The sequence below is a fragment of the Carcharodon carcharias genome, chromosome 20 (genome assembly GCF_017639515.1).
Source record: "Carcharodon carcharias isolate sCarCar2 chromosome 20, sCarCar2.pri, whole genome shotgun sequence".
In the NCBI taxonomy this organism is placed as follows: domain Eukaryota; kingdom Metazoa; phylum Chordata; class Chondrichthyes; order Lamniformes; family Lamnidae; genus Carcharodon; species Carcharodon carcharias.
Genome location: NC_054486.1, coordinates 36,120,076 through 36,140,236, shown reverse-complemented (window position 1 = coordinate 36,140,236; position 20,161 = coordinate 36,120,076). Strand labels below are relative to the sequence as shown.

Genomic DNA, 20,161 nt, shown 5'->3' with positions numbered 1-20,161 from the left:
GATGAAACATTTAAGTTACAAAGAGTGGTTGGATAGACTTGGGTTGTTTTCATTGGAGCAGAGAAGACTGAGGGGTGACCTGATCGAGGTGTACAAGATTATGAGGGGCATGGACAGGGAGCAGCTGTTCCCCTTAGTTGAAGGGTCAGTCACGAGGGGACATAAGTTCAAGGTGAGGGGCAGGAGGTTTAGGGGGATGTGAGGAAAAACTTTTTTACCCAGAGAGTGGTAACAGTCTGGAATGCACTGCCTGGGAGGGTGGTGGAGGCGGGTTGCTTCACATCCTTTAAAAAGTACCTGGATGAGCATTTGGCACGTCATAACATTCAAGGCTAAGGGCCAAGTGCTGGCAAATGGGATTAGGTAGGAAGGTCAGGTGTTTCTGATGCAACGGGGCAGACTCCAAGGGCCAAAGGGCCTCTTCTGCACTTTGATTCTGTGATCTAGGCTGATGCTGCACTACAGTATTGAAGGAGTGCTGGATTGTCAGAAGTGCTGCCTTTTGTTTTGAATGAGACACTAATTTGAGGCCTTTTCTTCCCGAGATATGAACAAACCCATGGCACTGGTTTTGAAGAAGACTAGGAATTCTCCCAGAAGAGTCATGCTATTTCTCTTGCTTAGTGACACGTTTTAACATTTAACACACAAACTCACTAAAATCTGACTGTGCTAGCATCCCTACTTCTCCCAATTCTAGCAGCTCTCCTCAGGCCGAGCATAGGAGCAAAAGTAAGCCATTCAGCCCCTCGAGTCTGCTCCACCATTCAATTAGATCATGGCTGATTTGTTTGTGTTTCAAGTTCCACATTCCCATCTACTCCCGATAACTGGTGGTTCCCTTGCCTAACAAGAATCTATCTACCTCTGCCTTAAAAATATTCAATGACCCCACTTCCACCGTATTCTGAGGCAGAGTGTTCCAAAGTCGCACAACCCTCTGAGAGAAAAAAATTCTCCTCGTCTCTGTCCTATAAGGGCAACCCCTAATTTTAAGAGTGCCCTCTAGTTCTGGAATTGCCCACAAAAGGAAACATCCTTTTCATGTCCACCTTGCCAAAATCATTCAGGATCTTATATACTTCAATCAAATCACCCCTCACCCTTCTAGCTCAGCCTGCCCAACCTATCCCCATAAGACAACCCACTCATTCCAGGTATCAACTGAGTAAACTTCCTTTGAACCGTTGCCAATGCACTTACATCCTTCCTTTAATAAGGATACCAAAAATGTACACAGCATTTGAGATGTGGTCTCACCAATGCCCTGAAGCATAATATCCTTACTTTAATGTTCAATTCCTCACGTAATGAAGGATAATATTCCATTAGCCTTCTTGATTACGTGCTGTACCTGCATACTAACTTTTGTGACTCATTCCTCTGCACCTCAGAATTCTGCAGTCGTTCTCCATTTAAGTAATACTCTGTTCTTTTATTCTTCCTGCCAAAGTGAACAACTTCACATTTTCCCACGTTATACTCCATATGCCAGATCTTTGCCCACTCACTCAACCTACCTATATCCCTCTGCAAACTCCTTATGTCTTCTTCATAACATGCTTTTCTACACATCGCCTGTAAATTTAGTTACCACTCCTACATTCCCCTCATCTAAGTCATTGATGTAAATTGTAAAAAGTTGAGGGCCCAGCACAGACCTCTGTGAGACCACTCATCACATCCTGCCAGTAAGGCAAAGACCCATTTACACATACTCTCTCTCTCCTACCAGCCAGCCAATGTTCTATCCATGTGAATATGTTACCCCCTACACCATGAGCTTATATTTTCTGCAATAACCTTTGATGTGGCACCTTATCAAATGCCTTCTGGAAATCTAAGTACAGCATGTCTATACAGGCTCCTCTTTTTGGTGGCTTCTGGTATCTGGTTGTTACCAGCTGTGATTTGGCTGATTGGTTCCTCTTGGATGAATGATGCCTGGTGGCTGGTGAAATAGGAACAAGAATGGGCCGTTTAGCTCCTCAAGCCTGTTCCATCATTCAGTGAGTTCATGCCTGATTTGTGACTGTACTTTGCTCCATATCCTTTGGTTAACACAAATCTACCAATCTCAGATTTAAAATTAACAATTGATCTAGCACGACCACCCTTTGTTGAAGAGAGTTCTAAATCTCTACCACCCTTTACATGAATAAGTACTTCCTAATTTCATTTCTGAAACAGCTGGCTCTAATTTGTAGACTATGACCTCTAGCCCTAGACTCCCCCATGAGTGGAAATGGTTCTTCTCTATCTACCCTATCTGTTCCCTTAATATCTTGGAAGCATTACTCAAATCACCCCTCAACCTTCTAAATTTCAGGAAATGCAACCCTAGCTCATGTAATCTTGCCTGATAATGTAATCTTTGGAGTCTAGGTATCATTCTAGTAAAGCTACGCAATGCTCCCTCAAAGGCCAATATAACCTTCAAAAGATGTGGCGCCCAGAACTGCTCACTGTGCTCCATATGTGGTCTACAGAGCTTTTTTATATTCATTCATTGGATGTGGACTTCGCTGGCGAGGCCAGCATTTATTGCCCATCCCTAATTGCCCTTGAGAAAGTGGTGGTGAGCTGCCTTCTTGAATCGCTGCAGTCAATGTGGTACAGGTATCCACAGTGCTGCTAGGAAGGGAGTTCCAGGATTTTGACCCAGTGACACTGAAGGAATGGCGATATATTTCCAAGTCAGGATGGTGAGTGACTCGAAGGGGAACGTCTAGGTTATGGTATTCCCATCTATCTGCTGCCCTTGCCCTTTTAGAAGGTTGTGGTCATGGGTTTGTAAGGTGCTGTCAAAGGAGCCTTGGTGAAGTCCTGCAATGCATCTTGTAGATGGTACACACTGCTACTACTGTGCGTCGGTGGTGGAGGGAGTGAACGTTTGTGGATGTGGTGCCAATCAAGTGGGCTGCTTTGTCCTGGATGATGTCAAGCTTCTTGAGTGTTGTGGGTGCTGCACTCATCCAGGCAAGTGGAGAATATTCTGTCACACTCCTGACTTGTGCCTTGTAGATGGTGGACAGGCTTTGGGGAGTCAGGAGGTGAGTGACTCGCCAAAGGATTCCTGGCCTTTGACCTGCTCGTGTAGCTACAGTATTTGTATGGATAGTCCAGTTCAGTTTCTGGTCAATGGTAACCCCCAGGATATTGATAGTGGGGGATTCAGTGATGGTAATGCCATTGAACACCAAGGGGCGATGATTGGATTTTCTCTTGTTGGAGATGGTCATTGCCTGACACTTGCATGGTGTGAATGTTACTTGCCACTTGTCAGCCCAAGCCTGGATTTTGCCCAGGTCTTGCTGCATTTTGACATGGGTGTATCTGAAGAGTTGCGAATAGTGCTGAACATTGTGCAAACATCAGCAAACATCCCCACTTCTGACCTTATGATAGAAGGAAGGTCATTGATGAAGCAGCTGAAGATGGTTGGCATGAGGACGTTAATCTGAAGGACTCCTGCAGTGATGGCCTGGAACTGAGCTGACTGACCTCCAACAACCACAACCATCTTCCTTTGTGCTAGCTATGACCCCAACCAGCAGAGAGTTTTCCCCCTTATTCCCATTGACTCCAGTTTTGCTAGGGCTCCTTGAGGCCACATTCTGTCAAATGCTGCCTTAATGTCAAGGGCAGTCACTCTCATCTCACCTCTGGAGTTCAGCTCTTTTGTCCATGGTTGAACCAAGACTGTGATAAGGTCATGAGCTGAGTGGCCCTGGCAGAGTCCGAACTGGGCATCAGTGAGCAGGTTATTGCTGAGCAAGTTCTGCTTGATTGCACTGTTGATGACCCCTTCTATTACTTTACTGATGATGGAGTGTTGACTGATGGGACGGTAATTGGCTGGGTTTGGATTGTCCTGCATTTTGTGTACAGGACATACCTGGCCAATTTTCCACATAGCCGGGTAGATGCCAGTGTTGTAGCTGTACTGGAACAGCTTGGCTAGTGGCGCGGCAAGCTCTGAAGCACAAGTCTTCAATACTATTGCCAGAATATTGTCAGGCCCCATAGCCTTTGCAGTATCCAGTGCCTTCAGCCATTTCTTGATATCACGTGAAATGAATCGAATTGGCTGAAGACTTGCATCTGTAATACTGGGAATCTCCGGAGGAGTCTGAGATGGATCATTCACTCGGCAATTCTGGCTGAAGGTTGTAGCAAACGCTTCAGCCTTATCTTTTGCAGTCATGTGCTGGCTCCTCCATGATTGAGGATGGGGATATTTGTAGGGCTTCCTCCTCCAGTGAGTTGGTTAATTGTCCACCACCTGCCACATCTAGTCGTGAATGGACTGCAGAACTTCCATTTGATCCGTTGGTTGTGGGATTGCTTAACTCTATCAATCACTTGCTGGTTATGCTGTTTGACATGCAAGTAGTCCTGTGTTATAGCTTCACCAGGTTGACACCTCATTTTTAGGTATGCTTGGTGCTGCTCTTGGCATGCCCTCCTGCACTCTTCATTGAACCAGAGTTGATTCCCTGGCTTGATGGTAATGGTAGAGTGAGGAATATGCCGGGTTATGAGGTTACAGTTTGTAGATGTATACAATTCTGCTGCTGCTGATGGCCCACGGCGCCTCATGGATGCCCTGTCTTGAGTTGCTAGATCTTTTTGAAATGTATCCCGTCTAGTACAGTGGTGATGCCACACAACACGATAGAAGGTATCCTCAGTATGAAGGCGGGACTTCGTCTCCACAATGACTGTGTGTGGTGGTCACCCTTACCAATATTATCATGGACGGATGTATCTGCGACAGGCAGGTTGGTGAGGATGAGGTCAAGTATGTTTTTCCCTCTTGGTGGTTCCCTCACCACTTGCTGCAGACCCAGTCAAGCAGCTATGTCATTTAGGACTCGGCCAGCTCGATTAGTAGTGGTGCTACCAAGCCACTCTTGGTGATGGACATTGTAGCCCCCCACCCAGAGTACATTCTGTGCCCTTGCCACCCTCAATGCTTCCTCCATGTGGCATTCAACATGGAGGAGCACTGATTCATCAGCTGAGGGAGAGCAATACATGGCAATCAGCAGGAGGTTTCCTTGCCCATGCTTGACTTGATGCCATGAGACTTCATGGGGTCCGGAGTTGATGTTGAAGACTCCCAGGGCAACTCCCTCCTTTCCATTTCCCTCCTGGCTGTATACCACTGTGCTGCCACCATTGCTGGGCCTGTCCTGCTGGTGAGACAGGACATACCCAGGGATGGTGATGATGGTGTCTGGGACATTATCTGTAAGGTATGATTCTGTGAGGATGACTATGTCAGGCAGTTGCTTGACTCAATGTGTGTGACACTCTCCCAATTTTGGCACTAGCCCCCAGATGTTAGTAAGGAGGACTTTGCAGAGTCAATAGGGCTGAGATTGCCATTGTCGTTTCCGATGCCTAGGTCAATGCCAGGTGGCCCGTCCGGTTTCATTCCTTTTTTATGACTTTATAGCAGTTTGATACAACTGATCCAGCTCCCTCTTGAATGCTTCAATTGAATCTGCCTCCACCACACTTTGGGACATTGCATTCCAGGTCCTAACTAGTCTCTGCATGAAAATTTTTTCCTCATGCTGCATTGTTTCTTTTGCCAATTACCTTAAACCTATACCCTCTGGTTCTCGATCCTTCCGTTAATAGGAACAATTTCTCCCTATCTGCTCTGTCCAGATGTCTTTGATTTTGAATACCTCTATCAAATCTCCTTTCAACATTATCTTCTCCAAGGAAAACAGTCCCAACTTCTATAATTTATCTACTTAATTGAATTTCTTCATTCCTGGAACCATTCTCGTGAATCTTTTCTGCACCGTCTCTAAAGCCTTCACACCCTTCCTAAAGTATGGATGCAACCAATGTTTTATACAGCGTTTTGTATGTTTTTGAATCCATTTTCTGTAGCTCACTAATCCATAAAGGTGCTTCTAATTAGGTTTACAAGTTAGGTTTGGAGAAACTTATTTAGCAATGTATGACAGGCTTGCGTTTTTAGCACTTTTCACGACCTTGGGAAATCTCAAAGTGCTCCGCATCTAATGAAGTATTTTTGTAATGAAGTCACTTTCAATATAAAAAACACAGCAAACAGTTCCCACAAGCTGCAAGGAGATAATGAGCATTTCATCTCTTTTAAGTGTTGGCTGAGGGATAAATATTGGCCTGAACACTGGAGGAAACTCCTCTGCTCTTCAAAATGGTACTGTGGGATCTTCCACGTCCACATGAAGGGCAGATGGACTTTCAAATGAAAGCCTCAGCACTCGCTCAGTACTGCACCGGACTGTCAGCTTGAAATGTGTACTCTAGTCTCTGGACTTGAACATGAACCCACAACCTTTTGACTCAAGGGCGACAGCACTACACACTGAACTACTGCTGTCACCAATGTAAATACTAGGAGGCAGCTCCGAGGCACTCGGGTCTCAGAACCAGTATTAAAAATGAATATTGATGCAGCTATAAACAGACTGAATCGCAAAAGTAATTAGAAATGATGTAGAAATCAAATGTAATTTTTTGAGGTGTGACTTTCCAATAATGTAATTATTTAATGTTTTCAATGCTTTTTACAGTGATTTCCTAAAAAGAAAGAACCCAGCTACCTCACCTCAAACAATGAAAAAGCACAATTCAGCACAGAAGTCTCGCTCAGTGGGATCTCTGCAACAAGTGGGATTGTCCATTATAAAGAATCAAGCTTTAAAACGAGGGAGTGAGAGCGATTCACCTGTATGGGGCCAATTACATAAGAAACAAAAGGCTGTAGAGCATGAGGAAGTCTCAGAGACCCAAGCCTTAAAACAATCAACTGAAGGCAGTAATTTCACTAGCAAAGAGCAACCTAAAATGGATGGCACAAGCAGCCTACAGCCAGAAGTCCAACAATTAATCAGTAATGTACCTGAAAGTAAAAATTCTTCAGGCTGTTTGCCCTCCGAGACCAGGACACTTGAATCTGATTTAATGGCAAGCTCGTTGGATGTCCAAACTAACACAAATAACCTACTTAAACTAACTGATGAAGACATGAGGCAGGATTTAACACGCAAGTATTTGTTCGTGAATGCTGGCAAGAAGTTATCACCTTCCAGGGTTTGTAAAAAGCCACCATGTAGACGACTGAGCAGAGCCAAAAGGGTCTGCAAGGAGAGTGCCTCAGAAACGTCTTCCCCAAGCCAGGGCCAGCTTTCCATCAAGAGCGCTTCTTCAATGGTCAATCTCAGTGTACTTTGGGAACCAGTGCCTCACCCTGGCAAGACGAGGAAGTGGCACAGTGACAAAATACTAAATGCTGACACCACAGTTGCTAGTGATTCACTAAGGGGCTGGTTAGGAGGGGAGGGAATGTCAGATGGTGAAAGTTTGTATTCTGTGGACTCTCTCTCTTCTGCATATGCAAACGCTTTAACAGAGCAGTTACAGGAGGAAGAGTTGGAGGGACAGCGATGCAAATGGCATGAGGATTGTAGCGAAAGTGATGACAGTCAGATGTCCCAGGATTCACTAGTGGACAAGGACCCAAAACTAGCTGGCATACTGAATGCTAGTAAACACAATGCCCATGTTTGCTTTTCTTACAATAAGGTAGCAAGGCACAAACTTGCAAATAGAGGAAGAAGTATTTCTCTGGACAGCTTAGCTGATATGGAATGGCCAGGTGACATTTTCAGATTGGATTCAGCTGAATCAACAGCATCAGATGAAATGCCTGCTGAAGTATACTGGAACCTACCTTGGTCTGAAGGTGATGAAAACGAAACCAGCCAGCCACCTGAAGTATTAAAGGATAAAAAAGAGGGTAGTGAAAGACAACATTTCTATTTGAGCAGTAACACAGAGTTGAGGGCTATGGACATGGAAAAAAGTATACAGTTGGAAACTCTGGAGCCTAATAAAAATGATATGGATTCTCTGATCATGACAGATGCTGGGTCATCATGTGAGTCTAGTAACAGGAGTAATTTGAAGGTAGATTCACCTAGTGGTACTCCTGTTCTGGCAATCTCATTAGGGCAAAATGATACGTGTAGGCATGTAGGGCCTGAACTAACTGAAGGACCAGACCATATTTGGGTCCACTCTATGTTTAATTTTGATTCATCACACAAGACGCAGCATCATAATGCAACCCATAATTTTCATGATACACCTGCATTTGTTACTCTCAAAGAGAACACACCATGCACTGCGAACAAAGATGGCAAATTAGATCGAGAAAAGGCTTCAGCCCAAATAACGGAACGTCTCATCTGTACATCTAGAACTTATGGAGTAACTATGCAAGAACCAAGTTGCACTGATCATACCATGCCTCGTGTTACTGAAATGCTTGACAGTTCAGAAATAGAAACTAGACCTGCAACAAAGACACCAATAGGAATATCTATTGTACCAGATAGTGTACTTTCTGCACAGCAATCTTGTTCGTTAATGGAATCTAAAGAACTTGTAGAGTCTTCTATGCCCAACACTCATTTGAAACTTTCAACATCTGGTACAGATACAGTTGTTTCCATACAGAATGATGATCTTGAAATGGTGGTAACAGAGAGAAAACGACAAGAGAATACAGAAACAGAGAGAACCTGCACATGGTCTCAGTGCAGTCTGCTGGGTGACGACGAGTATCGCAGAAGGTATGATGGCAGTGGCAGTGCTTCAAGAGTGAACGCAACCAAGTGCAATTCCTCATCTAGCTTGGAGAAGATAACCATTTTTGGCACCGAACAGCTTATTCTACAATCAGAAGAATTATTTTGCCATAGTCAATCTTTTGATAAGACAGAATCCCAAACCTTCTCCGATTCTTCTTGCCCTGCAGCTGTTTGTAATTCCAGTAGTCTTTACAGACTAGCTGCTGGACCATTGAAACAGGTACTGGAACCCAAGGCGGTGGTGGAAGGTTGTGCATATGTGGAAAAGAATGACCCAGTAGACAATAACTTGCTTATTGAGAGCATGATTCTGGCACCCTCATTAATCCAGAATGAGAGCAAACCCATGTTGGAACTTAGTACAGTGCAAGATATGGATCCAGGTATTGTTCACTCAACTTTAATGAAGGATGGAAATAGTCAAATAGAACAATCATCTTTAGTACATGATAGAAGCAGACAAACTGTAAAACCCATTGTAATGCAGGGAAGTCTAGACATAAGATGTGCTGTAACCAAAGGAAAAGACAATTGGGATCTGATACCCAGTTCAGTAATAAATGTTGACCTCCAGAAAGAAAAGAACCACTTGGATCTGTTTAGGAATGACAGCAGGTATACTTCAACAGAAACTCTGTTACAGTCTGCAACCAACCCATTGGATTCTGAAACCAAGGTCAGTGAGCTCAAGACTCTCGATGATGAGCATTTACACATGGTGAACAGTATGATTTGTTCTGAAGATTTCCAGGTGATAATTGAAGGTTCCTCTTCACAGGAACAAAACATTGCGAGCGGCACTGTGCCTAACAAAGAAAAAGCATGTGCATCAAAAGGCAAAAGTAATGAGAAAGAGATGAGCAACATTTTATACAATCCTGATGTTGAAAAATGCTTGAACTATAAAAGCATCCTACTTAATGGTAACTCACAAGATCAGCAGCATAATAACAATGTACTTGCGGAAGAAATCACTGTATTAAATTTACCTGCTTCTGGGCAAAGTGCTCCCAACCCTATTAGTGAGAAACCTAAAAAAGGTGCCGATGAAAGCAAGTTTTGGGATGGATTTAATCGCGATTACAATATTGCAGCAAAATTGAATAAAGCCTACAGTATACTTCCAAAAAAACTCAACTTTCCTGCTGAATCTACTTCAACGGGTCATCTGCCACAGCTTTTTATCAAAAAGCCTCAAGATATTAACAGGCTTGTTGAAGAAGGATCAGAAATGTCACGCAATCCCAACGTAGAAAGAATCCCTATGATGGATACCATGACATGCCAACTAGAAACAGAAAATCCACAGATAAATAAGAATGGTTTGAAAACTAAAGTAAACCAATCTATCCATGACTATAAAGAAACAGATGTAGCCATTGACTTATTAACAGCCCAATGTATTGAAGCAAACAGTATAAGAGAAGAAAGAATTATAAGTGACCATTTATTATTGGATTATGAAGAAATTGGTGTTGGCAATGTTAGTGCAGCAAAACTTGGCAAAAGTAATATGATGGTAAATAATGCAGTTCAAGGAGACCTATCTTATTTTGACCACAACTTGCCAGCAGATATGACTGAAGATTCAGGCACTGGATTTTTGGAGGGATCTAAAGAATATGAAGTCACTGTTGAAAAGCAGATTAGTTCTGTGGGAACTTTCAAACAAGTTGTTCAGGGAACTGGCCATGCAGAAGAAGAATTGCTCAACAGGGGTGTTGAAGATCAGGAGAGAATTGTTTGCACAAAGTTAATTCTAAGGGATGGAGTAGCATGTGACTATCAAGGACAGAGCAAGTTAAAGGAAAACAGTGTTGTGAGTGATACAGCAGAGAAAGTTGGCAACAATTTTAGAACAACTGACAATTATTTTCAAGCTATGTCTCTGATAACCAGAAGATCCAGTGTAGCAGAAACGGGTGGCAATATCAGAGCCGCCAGTGTCAACATAGTAGATAACTCCGAAGTCTGTGCACTTCCTACTTTACAGAAAATCAAAACCACCTGTACACCTAAATGTAGAAACAAATCCAACAAAGTAATATTCTTTCATAATGAGGGCTTTGTAAAATTGAATGAGAATGACAGAGGTGAAACAAGAGCATTTCAAAAGGCGACAGAAGTGAAAGGAGACAGGATGCCTGGGGGCTTCAGCTCTTCTAAATATTGCTTAGAACAAACTGGAGCAAGAAAATGTTTTACAGAAAATGAGGATGCGGTTGGTGGAGCAGCTCGGGAGAGATCTCAGTTATGTGATTGGACTTGCACAGAAGCATGTGGCATAACAGACACATCAAGTGTGGCATGTCAGAGCAAGATCAATGCTTCTTGTGATGCCAATCATACAAGAAATGCAGCAGGACAAGCCAAGCAAGAGACCTTTATGGTGGCTCAGAGTATTGTGATGGAAAACAAGAACCATCTAGAAACAGAGCTCAGCACTGAAACAGTCTTAAACCAAACACAGTCAAAGTACGATTGTGAACTTCAAGTGGGAACTGATTTCTTAACATATCCAACTGAGAGGAATGAAATGTTGACAGATATCATTCAGGAAAGGTGCAGATTGTGTATTGAATCTAACCAGGAAGGAAATGATGTAGAGTTAATTCAAGACAATAACCTAATTGTTGAATTTGAGGGCAGAACTAATGATAAGTATATCCCTGATATAAATTATGTAACAGAAGCTGTAGATAATCAATCACCGCCCATGATGGTTGACTGTACTCCAGATCTAAAGGAGATCACTGAACCTGCATGTGTACCTAAAGGTGTTATCAATATGATCACTAAAAATACAATGACTAAAAATTATGAAAATGTCAAGGGTTTAGCTAATAGTAAAAACTCAGTGGAAACCAGAGATAGAGTTGAACAAAATGGAAGACCTCTCTTAAGTTACAATGACAGTCAAGAAACCAAAATGGCTACCTGTCAGCTAGTGGAAGGATCGATACCACACTTGGGCACTAACAACAGATCCCAGTTGTCTCCAAGATCTGTTGAAGATACTAAAAATATGAAAATAATGGGCACAAATTCAAAAGAATCTCCAATCAGAAAGGATATGTGTGAAGAAAAAATGCTAAGCTTCAGCAGAGCTGAAACTGAACATCGAGACTCCATCAAAAATCCTCATACAGTTAGTAGAAGCAGAACCTGCACTTTTAATGATCAGAGAGCAGACAGCTTTCATAGTTCTGCATTTACAGCACATGAAAGTGAAGTTAGACAAATATTTGCAGACAGATATTCACAGGATATGCCACAGAGAGATGTCACCACAGTGGCAATAGGAGATGAAGTTGAGAGTGAGATAAATAAGCAGTACTGTCCAAAGATTTCTAAATTTATAAAATCAGCAATGAGTTTTATGAATACCTCTAGCAATGAAGAACAAAAGGTATTGCAAGAGAAAATGTTGTCTGTGATAGAAAACTCAGACAGTGAGGCACTTCAAAAGACAGAGATGTTTGAAATGGTTCATGATGGTCATGAAAGCTGTTTTATAGCTTCACTGTGTGATGTGGGTAGACATTCATTAAACAATCAGCATCTGTGGACAAGTCAGGAATGTACACAAACAAGAAGATTAGAGAATCATGCAACCATGGATTTGAAAATATTGCCAGGTCCTCCAAAGAACAACTTAATGGCTGATTCTGTGGAAAGTAATTTGATCTCCAGTAATGGTTCTGCAACTGATGAGAATTTTCATTTGAGGAGGAGACTGAACCACAAATTGTCTTGTGAAAATATTGCACAGCAACAGTTGGCTGAAAGCAGAGCTATTACTGACACAGTCACGTGTTCAAAGGACACTCCTTTACTGCAAACCAATGACCAAAGTGTGTCATATGAAGAGACAGTGTCAATTTCAAAGCCAGCAGGAACCATTCAAGACACAGGTAGCTCACAATCAAAGAGGAATATGATTGAAAGGCAAAGCACAAGTGATGGTGTGGTGTCACCTCAGTCCTGTCTCTTTAAAGACAATCAGTCCTGTCTCTTTAAAGACAATCTTCAGGAAATTGATGAAGAAAAAGCCAGTGCAGGTGACTGCCAAATTAACAGTTCTGTCTGCAAGATGCAAGAGTGTTCAGCAGCAGGGACATTGCCAAGTCAGGATATAGTTTTAAAGGAGGTGGTAGGTAGACACATAATGTGGTACCAACTTGACGCAACAGCTATTTCTAATATGAGCGATTTTCAGGCTGACCCACAGGCAGCGGAAGCATTAGTACATTCAGACCAGACCAGGCTTGCTGACCACCATTTGATGAAAACTAGTGATGGGGCAGTCGCTAATCAAAAGCAGAAAACTTCTGAAAACATTGTTTATTCAGATCTAATTATGGAAAATTTAGGTTCTGTAGATACCATGACTTTACCTCAAAAGCACAATGTTTTTAAAAGCCATCAATCACCCTTGTTTTTACACAATCAGAATACATACAATATATGTTTTCCAGCCTCTGGCTTAAATGTTGAAAGCCAAACTGAAGTTATTAAAAGTTCTCCGCAAGATATTTCCCAGTTGGATGGAAGTCAGACTGTACATGGGAAATTTGAAGTATTGCCGGCAAGGCCATTTGCCCATCAGCATGAAGAATCATGTACAAGCAGGTGCACGTCATCCAAATCTGTCCCAGCGAAACAAGATGAAGAAGAGGTCCAAACTGAACAGAAATTGCATCTCCACAAAGAAAACACAATTGAAACTCAGACACTAGGGGGTGATGCAAAGCATGTTGTCATGCCTAGATCAACTGGGTCAAGCTACTTGGAAAACATGTTGGGTTCTGAGCTGTTAAAGAAGCACCCTGCAGCAAGAAGGGATCAGGACCAGGCCCACATTCAAGGGCTCCAGCAATCTGTTCAAGAGCAATCTTCAAGCATCACTGCATTGTCACCATCTTATCTGTTAAAGGCAGGAATTAAGTGCCATGATATTCATTTCTCAAATGCTGACTGTGTAAATACATTCAAACCACAATGCTTCATTGAATCGTTTGGGCACCAGAAACAAGCTGCCTTGTTTTGCAGAAGGGGAAGGGAAGATTCTTCTGTGAGTTTGGTTGTCGGAGATCTTGTTGGGATGGGTACTTCAGAGCTAACTGCGAATTCTTCAAACTTGCATGTAACAAAGTCAAAACAACCTTTAAAACGTAGAGAAAAATCCATTACAGCTGATAATAAGATGACTTCTGAAACAGTTGGGTGTGCTAAAAACCACAATGATAAAGATATACCTGACTCAACAAATAATGAGTCAATGAGGAAGGAGGTAAGTGGTAGTGAAAGGTATGAAGAAGCACAGTTACTGCTGAAGAATGAACTGAGTACTTTTAAGCAAGAACTATTTCACAATGGAAGCACACTATCAGTGGATCACTGCAACAAAAATCATGAAGTCTTAGCTAATGTAATGGAAGAAAGGAAATCCACGTGCCCCACTGAAGTTGACTTCATACCTCAATACGTACTTGTGCGCAGTAACAAGGCCAATGTCCAAACCAGGATTCAGAAAGCAGTTGAGACTGCTACGTCAGAATGTAAATCAGAAATGCACCACAGTGACAGACTTATAAAGTTGTGCACCCCTGTCCATCAGACCCATGTAGAAGAACAGCCAGTAGCACATTTACAACAGACTCAGAATCAGTTGACTCCTGAACATAATCTTAGAATCAAATCCAAATTGCAAATAAAGGGTCTGTACAATACTTGTGCTCCAGCTGAAACTGCTGAAACATACAACAAATTTTCCTCTCAAGAAAGTAATGATCTGCCACATGGCAGTGATCTGAGTTCTGACATTTATGAACAGAATGAGGATTCAGTCCTACAGTGCAAACAGATTAAAGAATTAGGTTCTCAGTCACATGAAAGCAGTAAATACACAGAAATGGATGGCGCTTGCCATACCACGGATCTCGTGGTACTTTCAGATTCTTGCAACAGTAGTTGTTCTGCATACTCTTTGGTAACCCAAGTCAATGAGGTGGATACTGAAGGACTTGGTTCTTCCAATTCAGAATTTTTGTATGGTTCAGTTACAAGATCTAGCACAAATACAACTAGTGCTCTAAAGAAGAAATCACAAAGGCTTAAAAAAATGAAACCTAAGCCAAGTGCAGACAAAACAAAGGACTCATCGAGCTCAGGTGAAGAAATTGACATTGAATTCCTTTCACTTAAAGAGCTTCGAACCAGACAATGTGGGAGGGATATCAACAGGTTGCAGTCATATGTTTGTAAATGCAAAGAGTCAATGAGTACAACTAGGACTAAACTAGAAAGTCACCAAGAAGAAGTGAGGGTACCATTACTGAAACAGAGACAGTCAGCACCAGTTGTCCATTTGTCTTCACCCAATGTTGACCTCCTGTTGCAAGGTTCCAGTGGGCACATTCCTGCTGCAGCGCTGATCACCAAACCTTTGGATACATTAAACCCAAGTGATGTTCCAGCATCACCATATGGAGAACAGGGTGTATACCAAATGGAAGCATGTGCAGAAATAGACATGGATAGAAAACGTGGACAGAAACTAAATCTTGAGTCTGAGCTTGCAAGAGAGAGGGTTTCAGTCAATACCGATTCACACATTTCTACTAGTTATGCAGTAGCCCATTCCAGGGTCACTTTACCTTGTAATCAAGGACAGATTAATCAGTCAGTCAATCAGCAAAGTGATGATTGTTGCAGCACAACAACATTTGATGAATTTCATCCAAGAAACTTTACTGAAGGAAAACTCAAAGACCAGCAGTTTGCTGAAGTAGAATTGAACTCCCATAAAATGAAAGATCCAATGCATTTTGCTTCCAGTGATATTAATCCATTCATCCATCAGCAGGAAAGCAATGAATTGAGCAGAGCCAATTGGAAACAGTGTGCTTTTGGAAGTGCAAGCAATGTGTCCAATGTCCAATCAAAACTAAGTCATCCTGGTAGTGTTATGAGATGTTCCAGTGTTGGTAATGGATTGAATGTTCAAAATTCCCCCTTTAATTCACATTTAAGTTGTTTTGTCAATACAAGAGCAATATCTGACACGCTAAGTGATGTAAGTGACTTCCAAGGGGAGACTTTTGAAGCTGCATACCCTGACCCTGGTAACCTTGATGGGGATACCTATCAAAGTTCATCCATGGCTGCTTCATTCTTCCGATCATCACAATCTCCAAGTTCTAATTCTGAATTTGAAAAAGCTAGATCACAAGTTGAGGAGACTGTGCTTCTTTATCCGATAGAGTCTTTGGTAAAGTCATCCTCTAATGGGACTTTGAAATTGACCTGCAACCAAGAAACACAAACATCAGGTGAAGTGAAACACCAAAAACTGTGGAAACACCAGAGAAGCTACACCCAAACGCCAATGCAGACACCCACGCAACAAGGTCCCTGGTCAAATCTTCAGAACCTTTCTGCCCATCTTTCACATCTTCTTCATAGCACCACAGAGCTATTGGGTAATATCCATCCAAATGCAGACCATTCAAATGAAACCACTTTGCCATCTAATCAAAAGAGTGGTACATCAGGAACAACCAGAACAGCAGACAGTTGTACCCAGACAGCAGTGGATGTAGCCATTCAGACAGAAATACTGTCTAATAATATCAACAAAGATAGCCAGGAAAATCCAAGAAAGGAAATGCAGAGACATTCAGAGTTTAATGTCATTGTAAAAGTGATTGGTTCAGATGTTAATGTGTCTCAAGAACACACTAATGTGACATTAACACTGCAGGAACGACAACAGAACAATGCTGTGTCAGATCTCGATATTCATCAAGCTATTTTGAGACAATCGCTTTGTTCTCCTTTCACGGAAGGTGGAAATTTATCTGTCAGGACGTCAACCCCTGCCTCATTAGATGCTCAGAAATTGGTAGCAAACTCTTCACAACTTTCTTCATTCAGTCCAGGCATTTCACCAGTCGCAGCATCATCACAGACATCAAGAGACTGTGACCTCACACAAGGTACAAGTATCAGCTCTTTGAAAAGTTCATCAGAATTTTCAAAAATGGAAACTAATTATCCTAGTCTCTCCGAAGATAGAAAAATGAATAGCTTTGCACAAGGTCTCCAAGCTGGACAAGAATCTATTTCAGCTGATATAAAGTCAACTGTCCTGGTGGACCGAGCATCATCTCCTATTCAAACATTCGAAGCTGGGTCAGGAAACCAGAGGTCCCGTAGCAAGTCTTTTCTGTACCTTCAAGGTGGAGAGCCACGCAAACATTCTGTATATTGGCAAAGAAAGCAAAGGCCTGCTTCTTGGTATGGTTTTAATGAGAAACAGCAACAAAAGATTAATTCCATACAAATGGAGTCAGAAGGTGAGCAGAAGATGGAAATAAATGGTGTACCTTTGGTTCTGTTGCATGAGCAAAGTAAATTTACACCATGTGATTTGTCATGCTCAGCTAAACTAGACAGCGAAGCAGATCCACAGGATGGAGTTCAATCTAATTCAGTTCGATCATCTGTGAGGCCAGAAGCAGCAAAGGCTTGCAATGAACATCACAATTGGCAGCATGAAAAAAATGTGATGAGATTAGGTCATGTTGTTAAACAAGCACCACTTTGTAACTCAACACAGTCCAAAGAAAGTAAGCCACAATTGATTCTTCAAAACATTCAGATGCTCTCTACCTCAAACAGTGATGGAAGAAAACAGACAAATTATTCTGCTTTTCCACCAACATTTCATAATTCTCCACTGGCTTCCTTTCCTCCCACTCTTAGTAAAATCAATGATGGTACCACAAGGCTATCTAGAAGAATCTTTCATAGATCTTCCAGTATGTCTTCCATGCAGCACAGCCCTCTTTCTGAAAATAGGAAAAACCCCCATGAACAAAATGGCAGAATATCACAGGATCAAACTCCACACCAAGATGATTCCATGAGTGATTGTAATTCTATGTTAGGTGCATCCATAATGAGTGAAGACACTATCGAATTTGCCGCTGAAGATGCCCAATCCTTAGTTTCAAGTGGCTGCAACACAGAAGTGCTTCTGAATGAGAACCCCTCCGCACCTGGCTGCAACAGGTCACCAATGTCCAATCTGAGGACAGAGAACTGCAGAGGCCCAGAAGACTTACCCTTGCACAACAAGTTCTGCAACTGGTCTGGGGTACACTATAGTCCTCTGTCAACAACAAATTGTATTAGCGCAACCACCAGTTCACACAGACAGACAGAGCAAAAGCAAACTAGAGACAGAGTTACAGAAATGGTGGGCTTCAAATCAGAGGTTCAGGATGAAAGGCAGAAGGAAATTGAGAGCTTGCGCCAAGAGCGCGCTCAGATCATGTCAGGAATTTACCTGGACTTTAACCAGCACCAATTGACGGTGGAACTCACCGAAGCAAAGCTGAATTATGGCCTGGGGGAAACAGATGCTTTGTTAAGAATACTTCAAGGTGGAGCAGCAGATGACTTAAATGTTCCTATAAGGCAGCAGCTTTATGACAGGTAAATGTAAGAAATTGTCACCCACCTAACGTTTGCTGCCTGGTTGCATATTAACTAGCTGAAACCCCCATGATGTGACATGAAAGCCTAGTTCAGTATCACCTGGAACCTGTTCATCGAAAGTAATCGCCCACTGTAGGTTGCTGCCTATTTTTGCCACAAAGGCGAATGATCTTTGCCATTCATAAATTGTTTATCTTACAGGCTTCTAATAATTTTCTCCTTCACATTTTTGTTTTCACCATCCTTGACCCTGATGACTTGCTGTATGTCTCCTGTCAGGAAGCTATGTAAGGAAGTGGTATAAGTTATAATCCTTGTACAATTCCCTCCCTACTGGGGAAGCACTTGTGCATCACTATGTAACCACTGATGGGGAATGACTACACTGGGAGTCACAAAGCAACTATTTCTGCTCTGCTCATCTAACTCTGATATTTGACATACCACCTGAAATTTCCAGTCAGAAGATAATAGAATCACACAGCATAGAAGGAGGCCATTCAGCCTATTGTGTCTGTGCCAGCTCTGAAAGATCTATAAGAGCTATCCAATTTTTCCCCACAATTTTTCTTTTTTTAGGTATATTTAACCCAATTCACTTTTCAAAGCTACTATTGAATCTACTTCCACCACTCTTTCAATGTATCCTGTATAACAAGTCATTGAGTAAAATATGTCATGATTGTTGTGTTGTGCTAGGATAAAAAGATATTTTCAATGTGATAATCCAGTGTGCCACACACATATATATTTCTGTGAAAGTTAGGAGTGCAACACTCCTGTTTTGTATATAAACACAAGCAGTTCACTAGAAAACCAGGTTTTCCTGCTGCTTTCTAACTTTGCATTATTTAGAAAAGTTGCTGAGTTAACAGGAGCGGAGTCAAGAAACTGCCAGTCTAGAGAAAGCTTGAATTGACTTCAGGGCCTATTTAGACCTTTTCTGTCCAAAGAGTAGCTGAACAGTGCCTTAAATAATTTTGAAGGCTCCAGAACGAACTGTCCCCCTAACCAAGCTGTTCCAGCTACAACACTGGCATCTACCTGGCAATGTGGAAAGTTGCCCAGGTATGTCCTGTCCACAAAAAGCAGGGCAAATCCTACCCAGGCCAATACCACCACCACCACACACACACACACACACACACACACATACACACACACACATCCCCACCCCCCCCCCCCACACTGTCCCCCACCAGCCAATCAGTTCTACTTTCAATCGTCAATAAAGTGATGGGAGGTATTGTTGATAGTGCTATCAAGCGGCACTTACTAAGCAATAATCTGCTCGCTGATGCTCAGCCAGGGCCACTTAGCTCCTGACCTCAATACAGCTTTGGTCCAAACATGGATATAAGAGCTGAACTCAAGGTGAAATGAGAGTGACTGCCCTTGACATCAAGGTAGCATTTGACCAAGTGTGACATCAAGGATTCCTAGCAAAATTGAAGTCAGTGGAAATCAAGACATCACTGCAGGAACTCCTTGGGGTAGTGTCCAAGGCCCAACCATCTTCAATTCCTTCATCAATGACCTACCCTCCATCATAAGGTCAGGAATGGGGCTGGGTGCCGATGATTGCACAATGTTCGGCACCGTTCACAACTTCTCAGATACCAAAGCAGTCCATGTTGCGAGTGATAGTAAACTGGAACTCACGTGGAGTTGATGGCAGCGGGAACAGTCAGTAATTTCAAAAGGAAATTGGATGTGCACTTGAAAATAAACTTGCAGGGCTATGGGGATCGAATGGAGGAGTGGGACTGCCTGGATTGCTCTGTGGAGAGCTGGCATGGACTTGATGGGCTGGGTAGCCTCCTTCAGTGCCGTAAATTACTCTATAGCTCTAAGTTCATATGCAGCAAGCCCTGGATAGCATTCGAGCTTGGGCTGATAATATGGCAAAGTAACATTTGTGCCAGGCAACGACCTCCAACAAAAGAGAATCTAACCATCTCCCCTTGACATTCAATAGCATTACCATT

At 42.4% G+C, this 20,161-nt stretch overlaps 1 protein-coding gene across 1 annotated transcript in view; it reads left to right on the top strand.

Moving 5' to 3' along the window:
- The window catches only part of stard9 (StAR-related lipid transfer (START) domain containing 9), a 356,364-nt gene that overhangs the window by 287,791 nt on the left and 48,412 nt on the right, over positions 1-20,161 (top strand). The window contains exon 25 of the mRNA XM_041214173.1: positions 6,585-18,170. Within this exon, the coding sequence (XP_041070107.1) occupies positions 6,585-18,170 (11,586 nt within the window). The remainder of the gene's footprint in view (positions 1-6,584; positions 18,171-20,161) is intronic.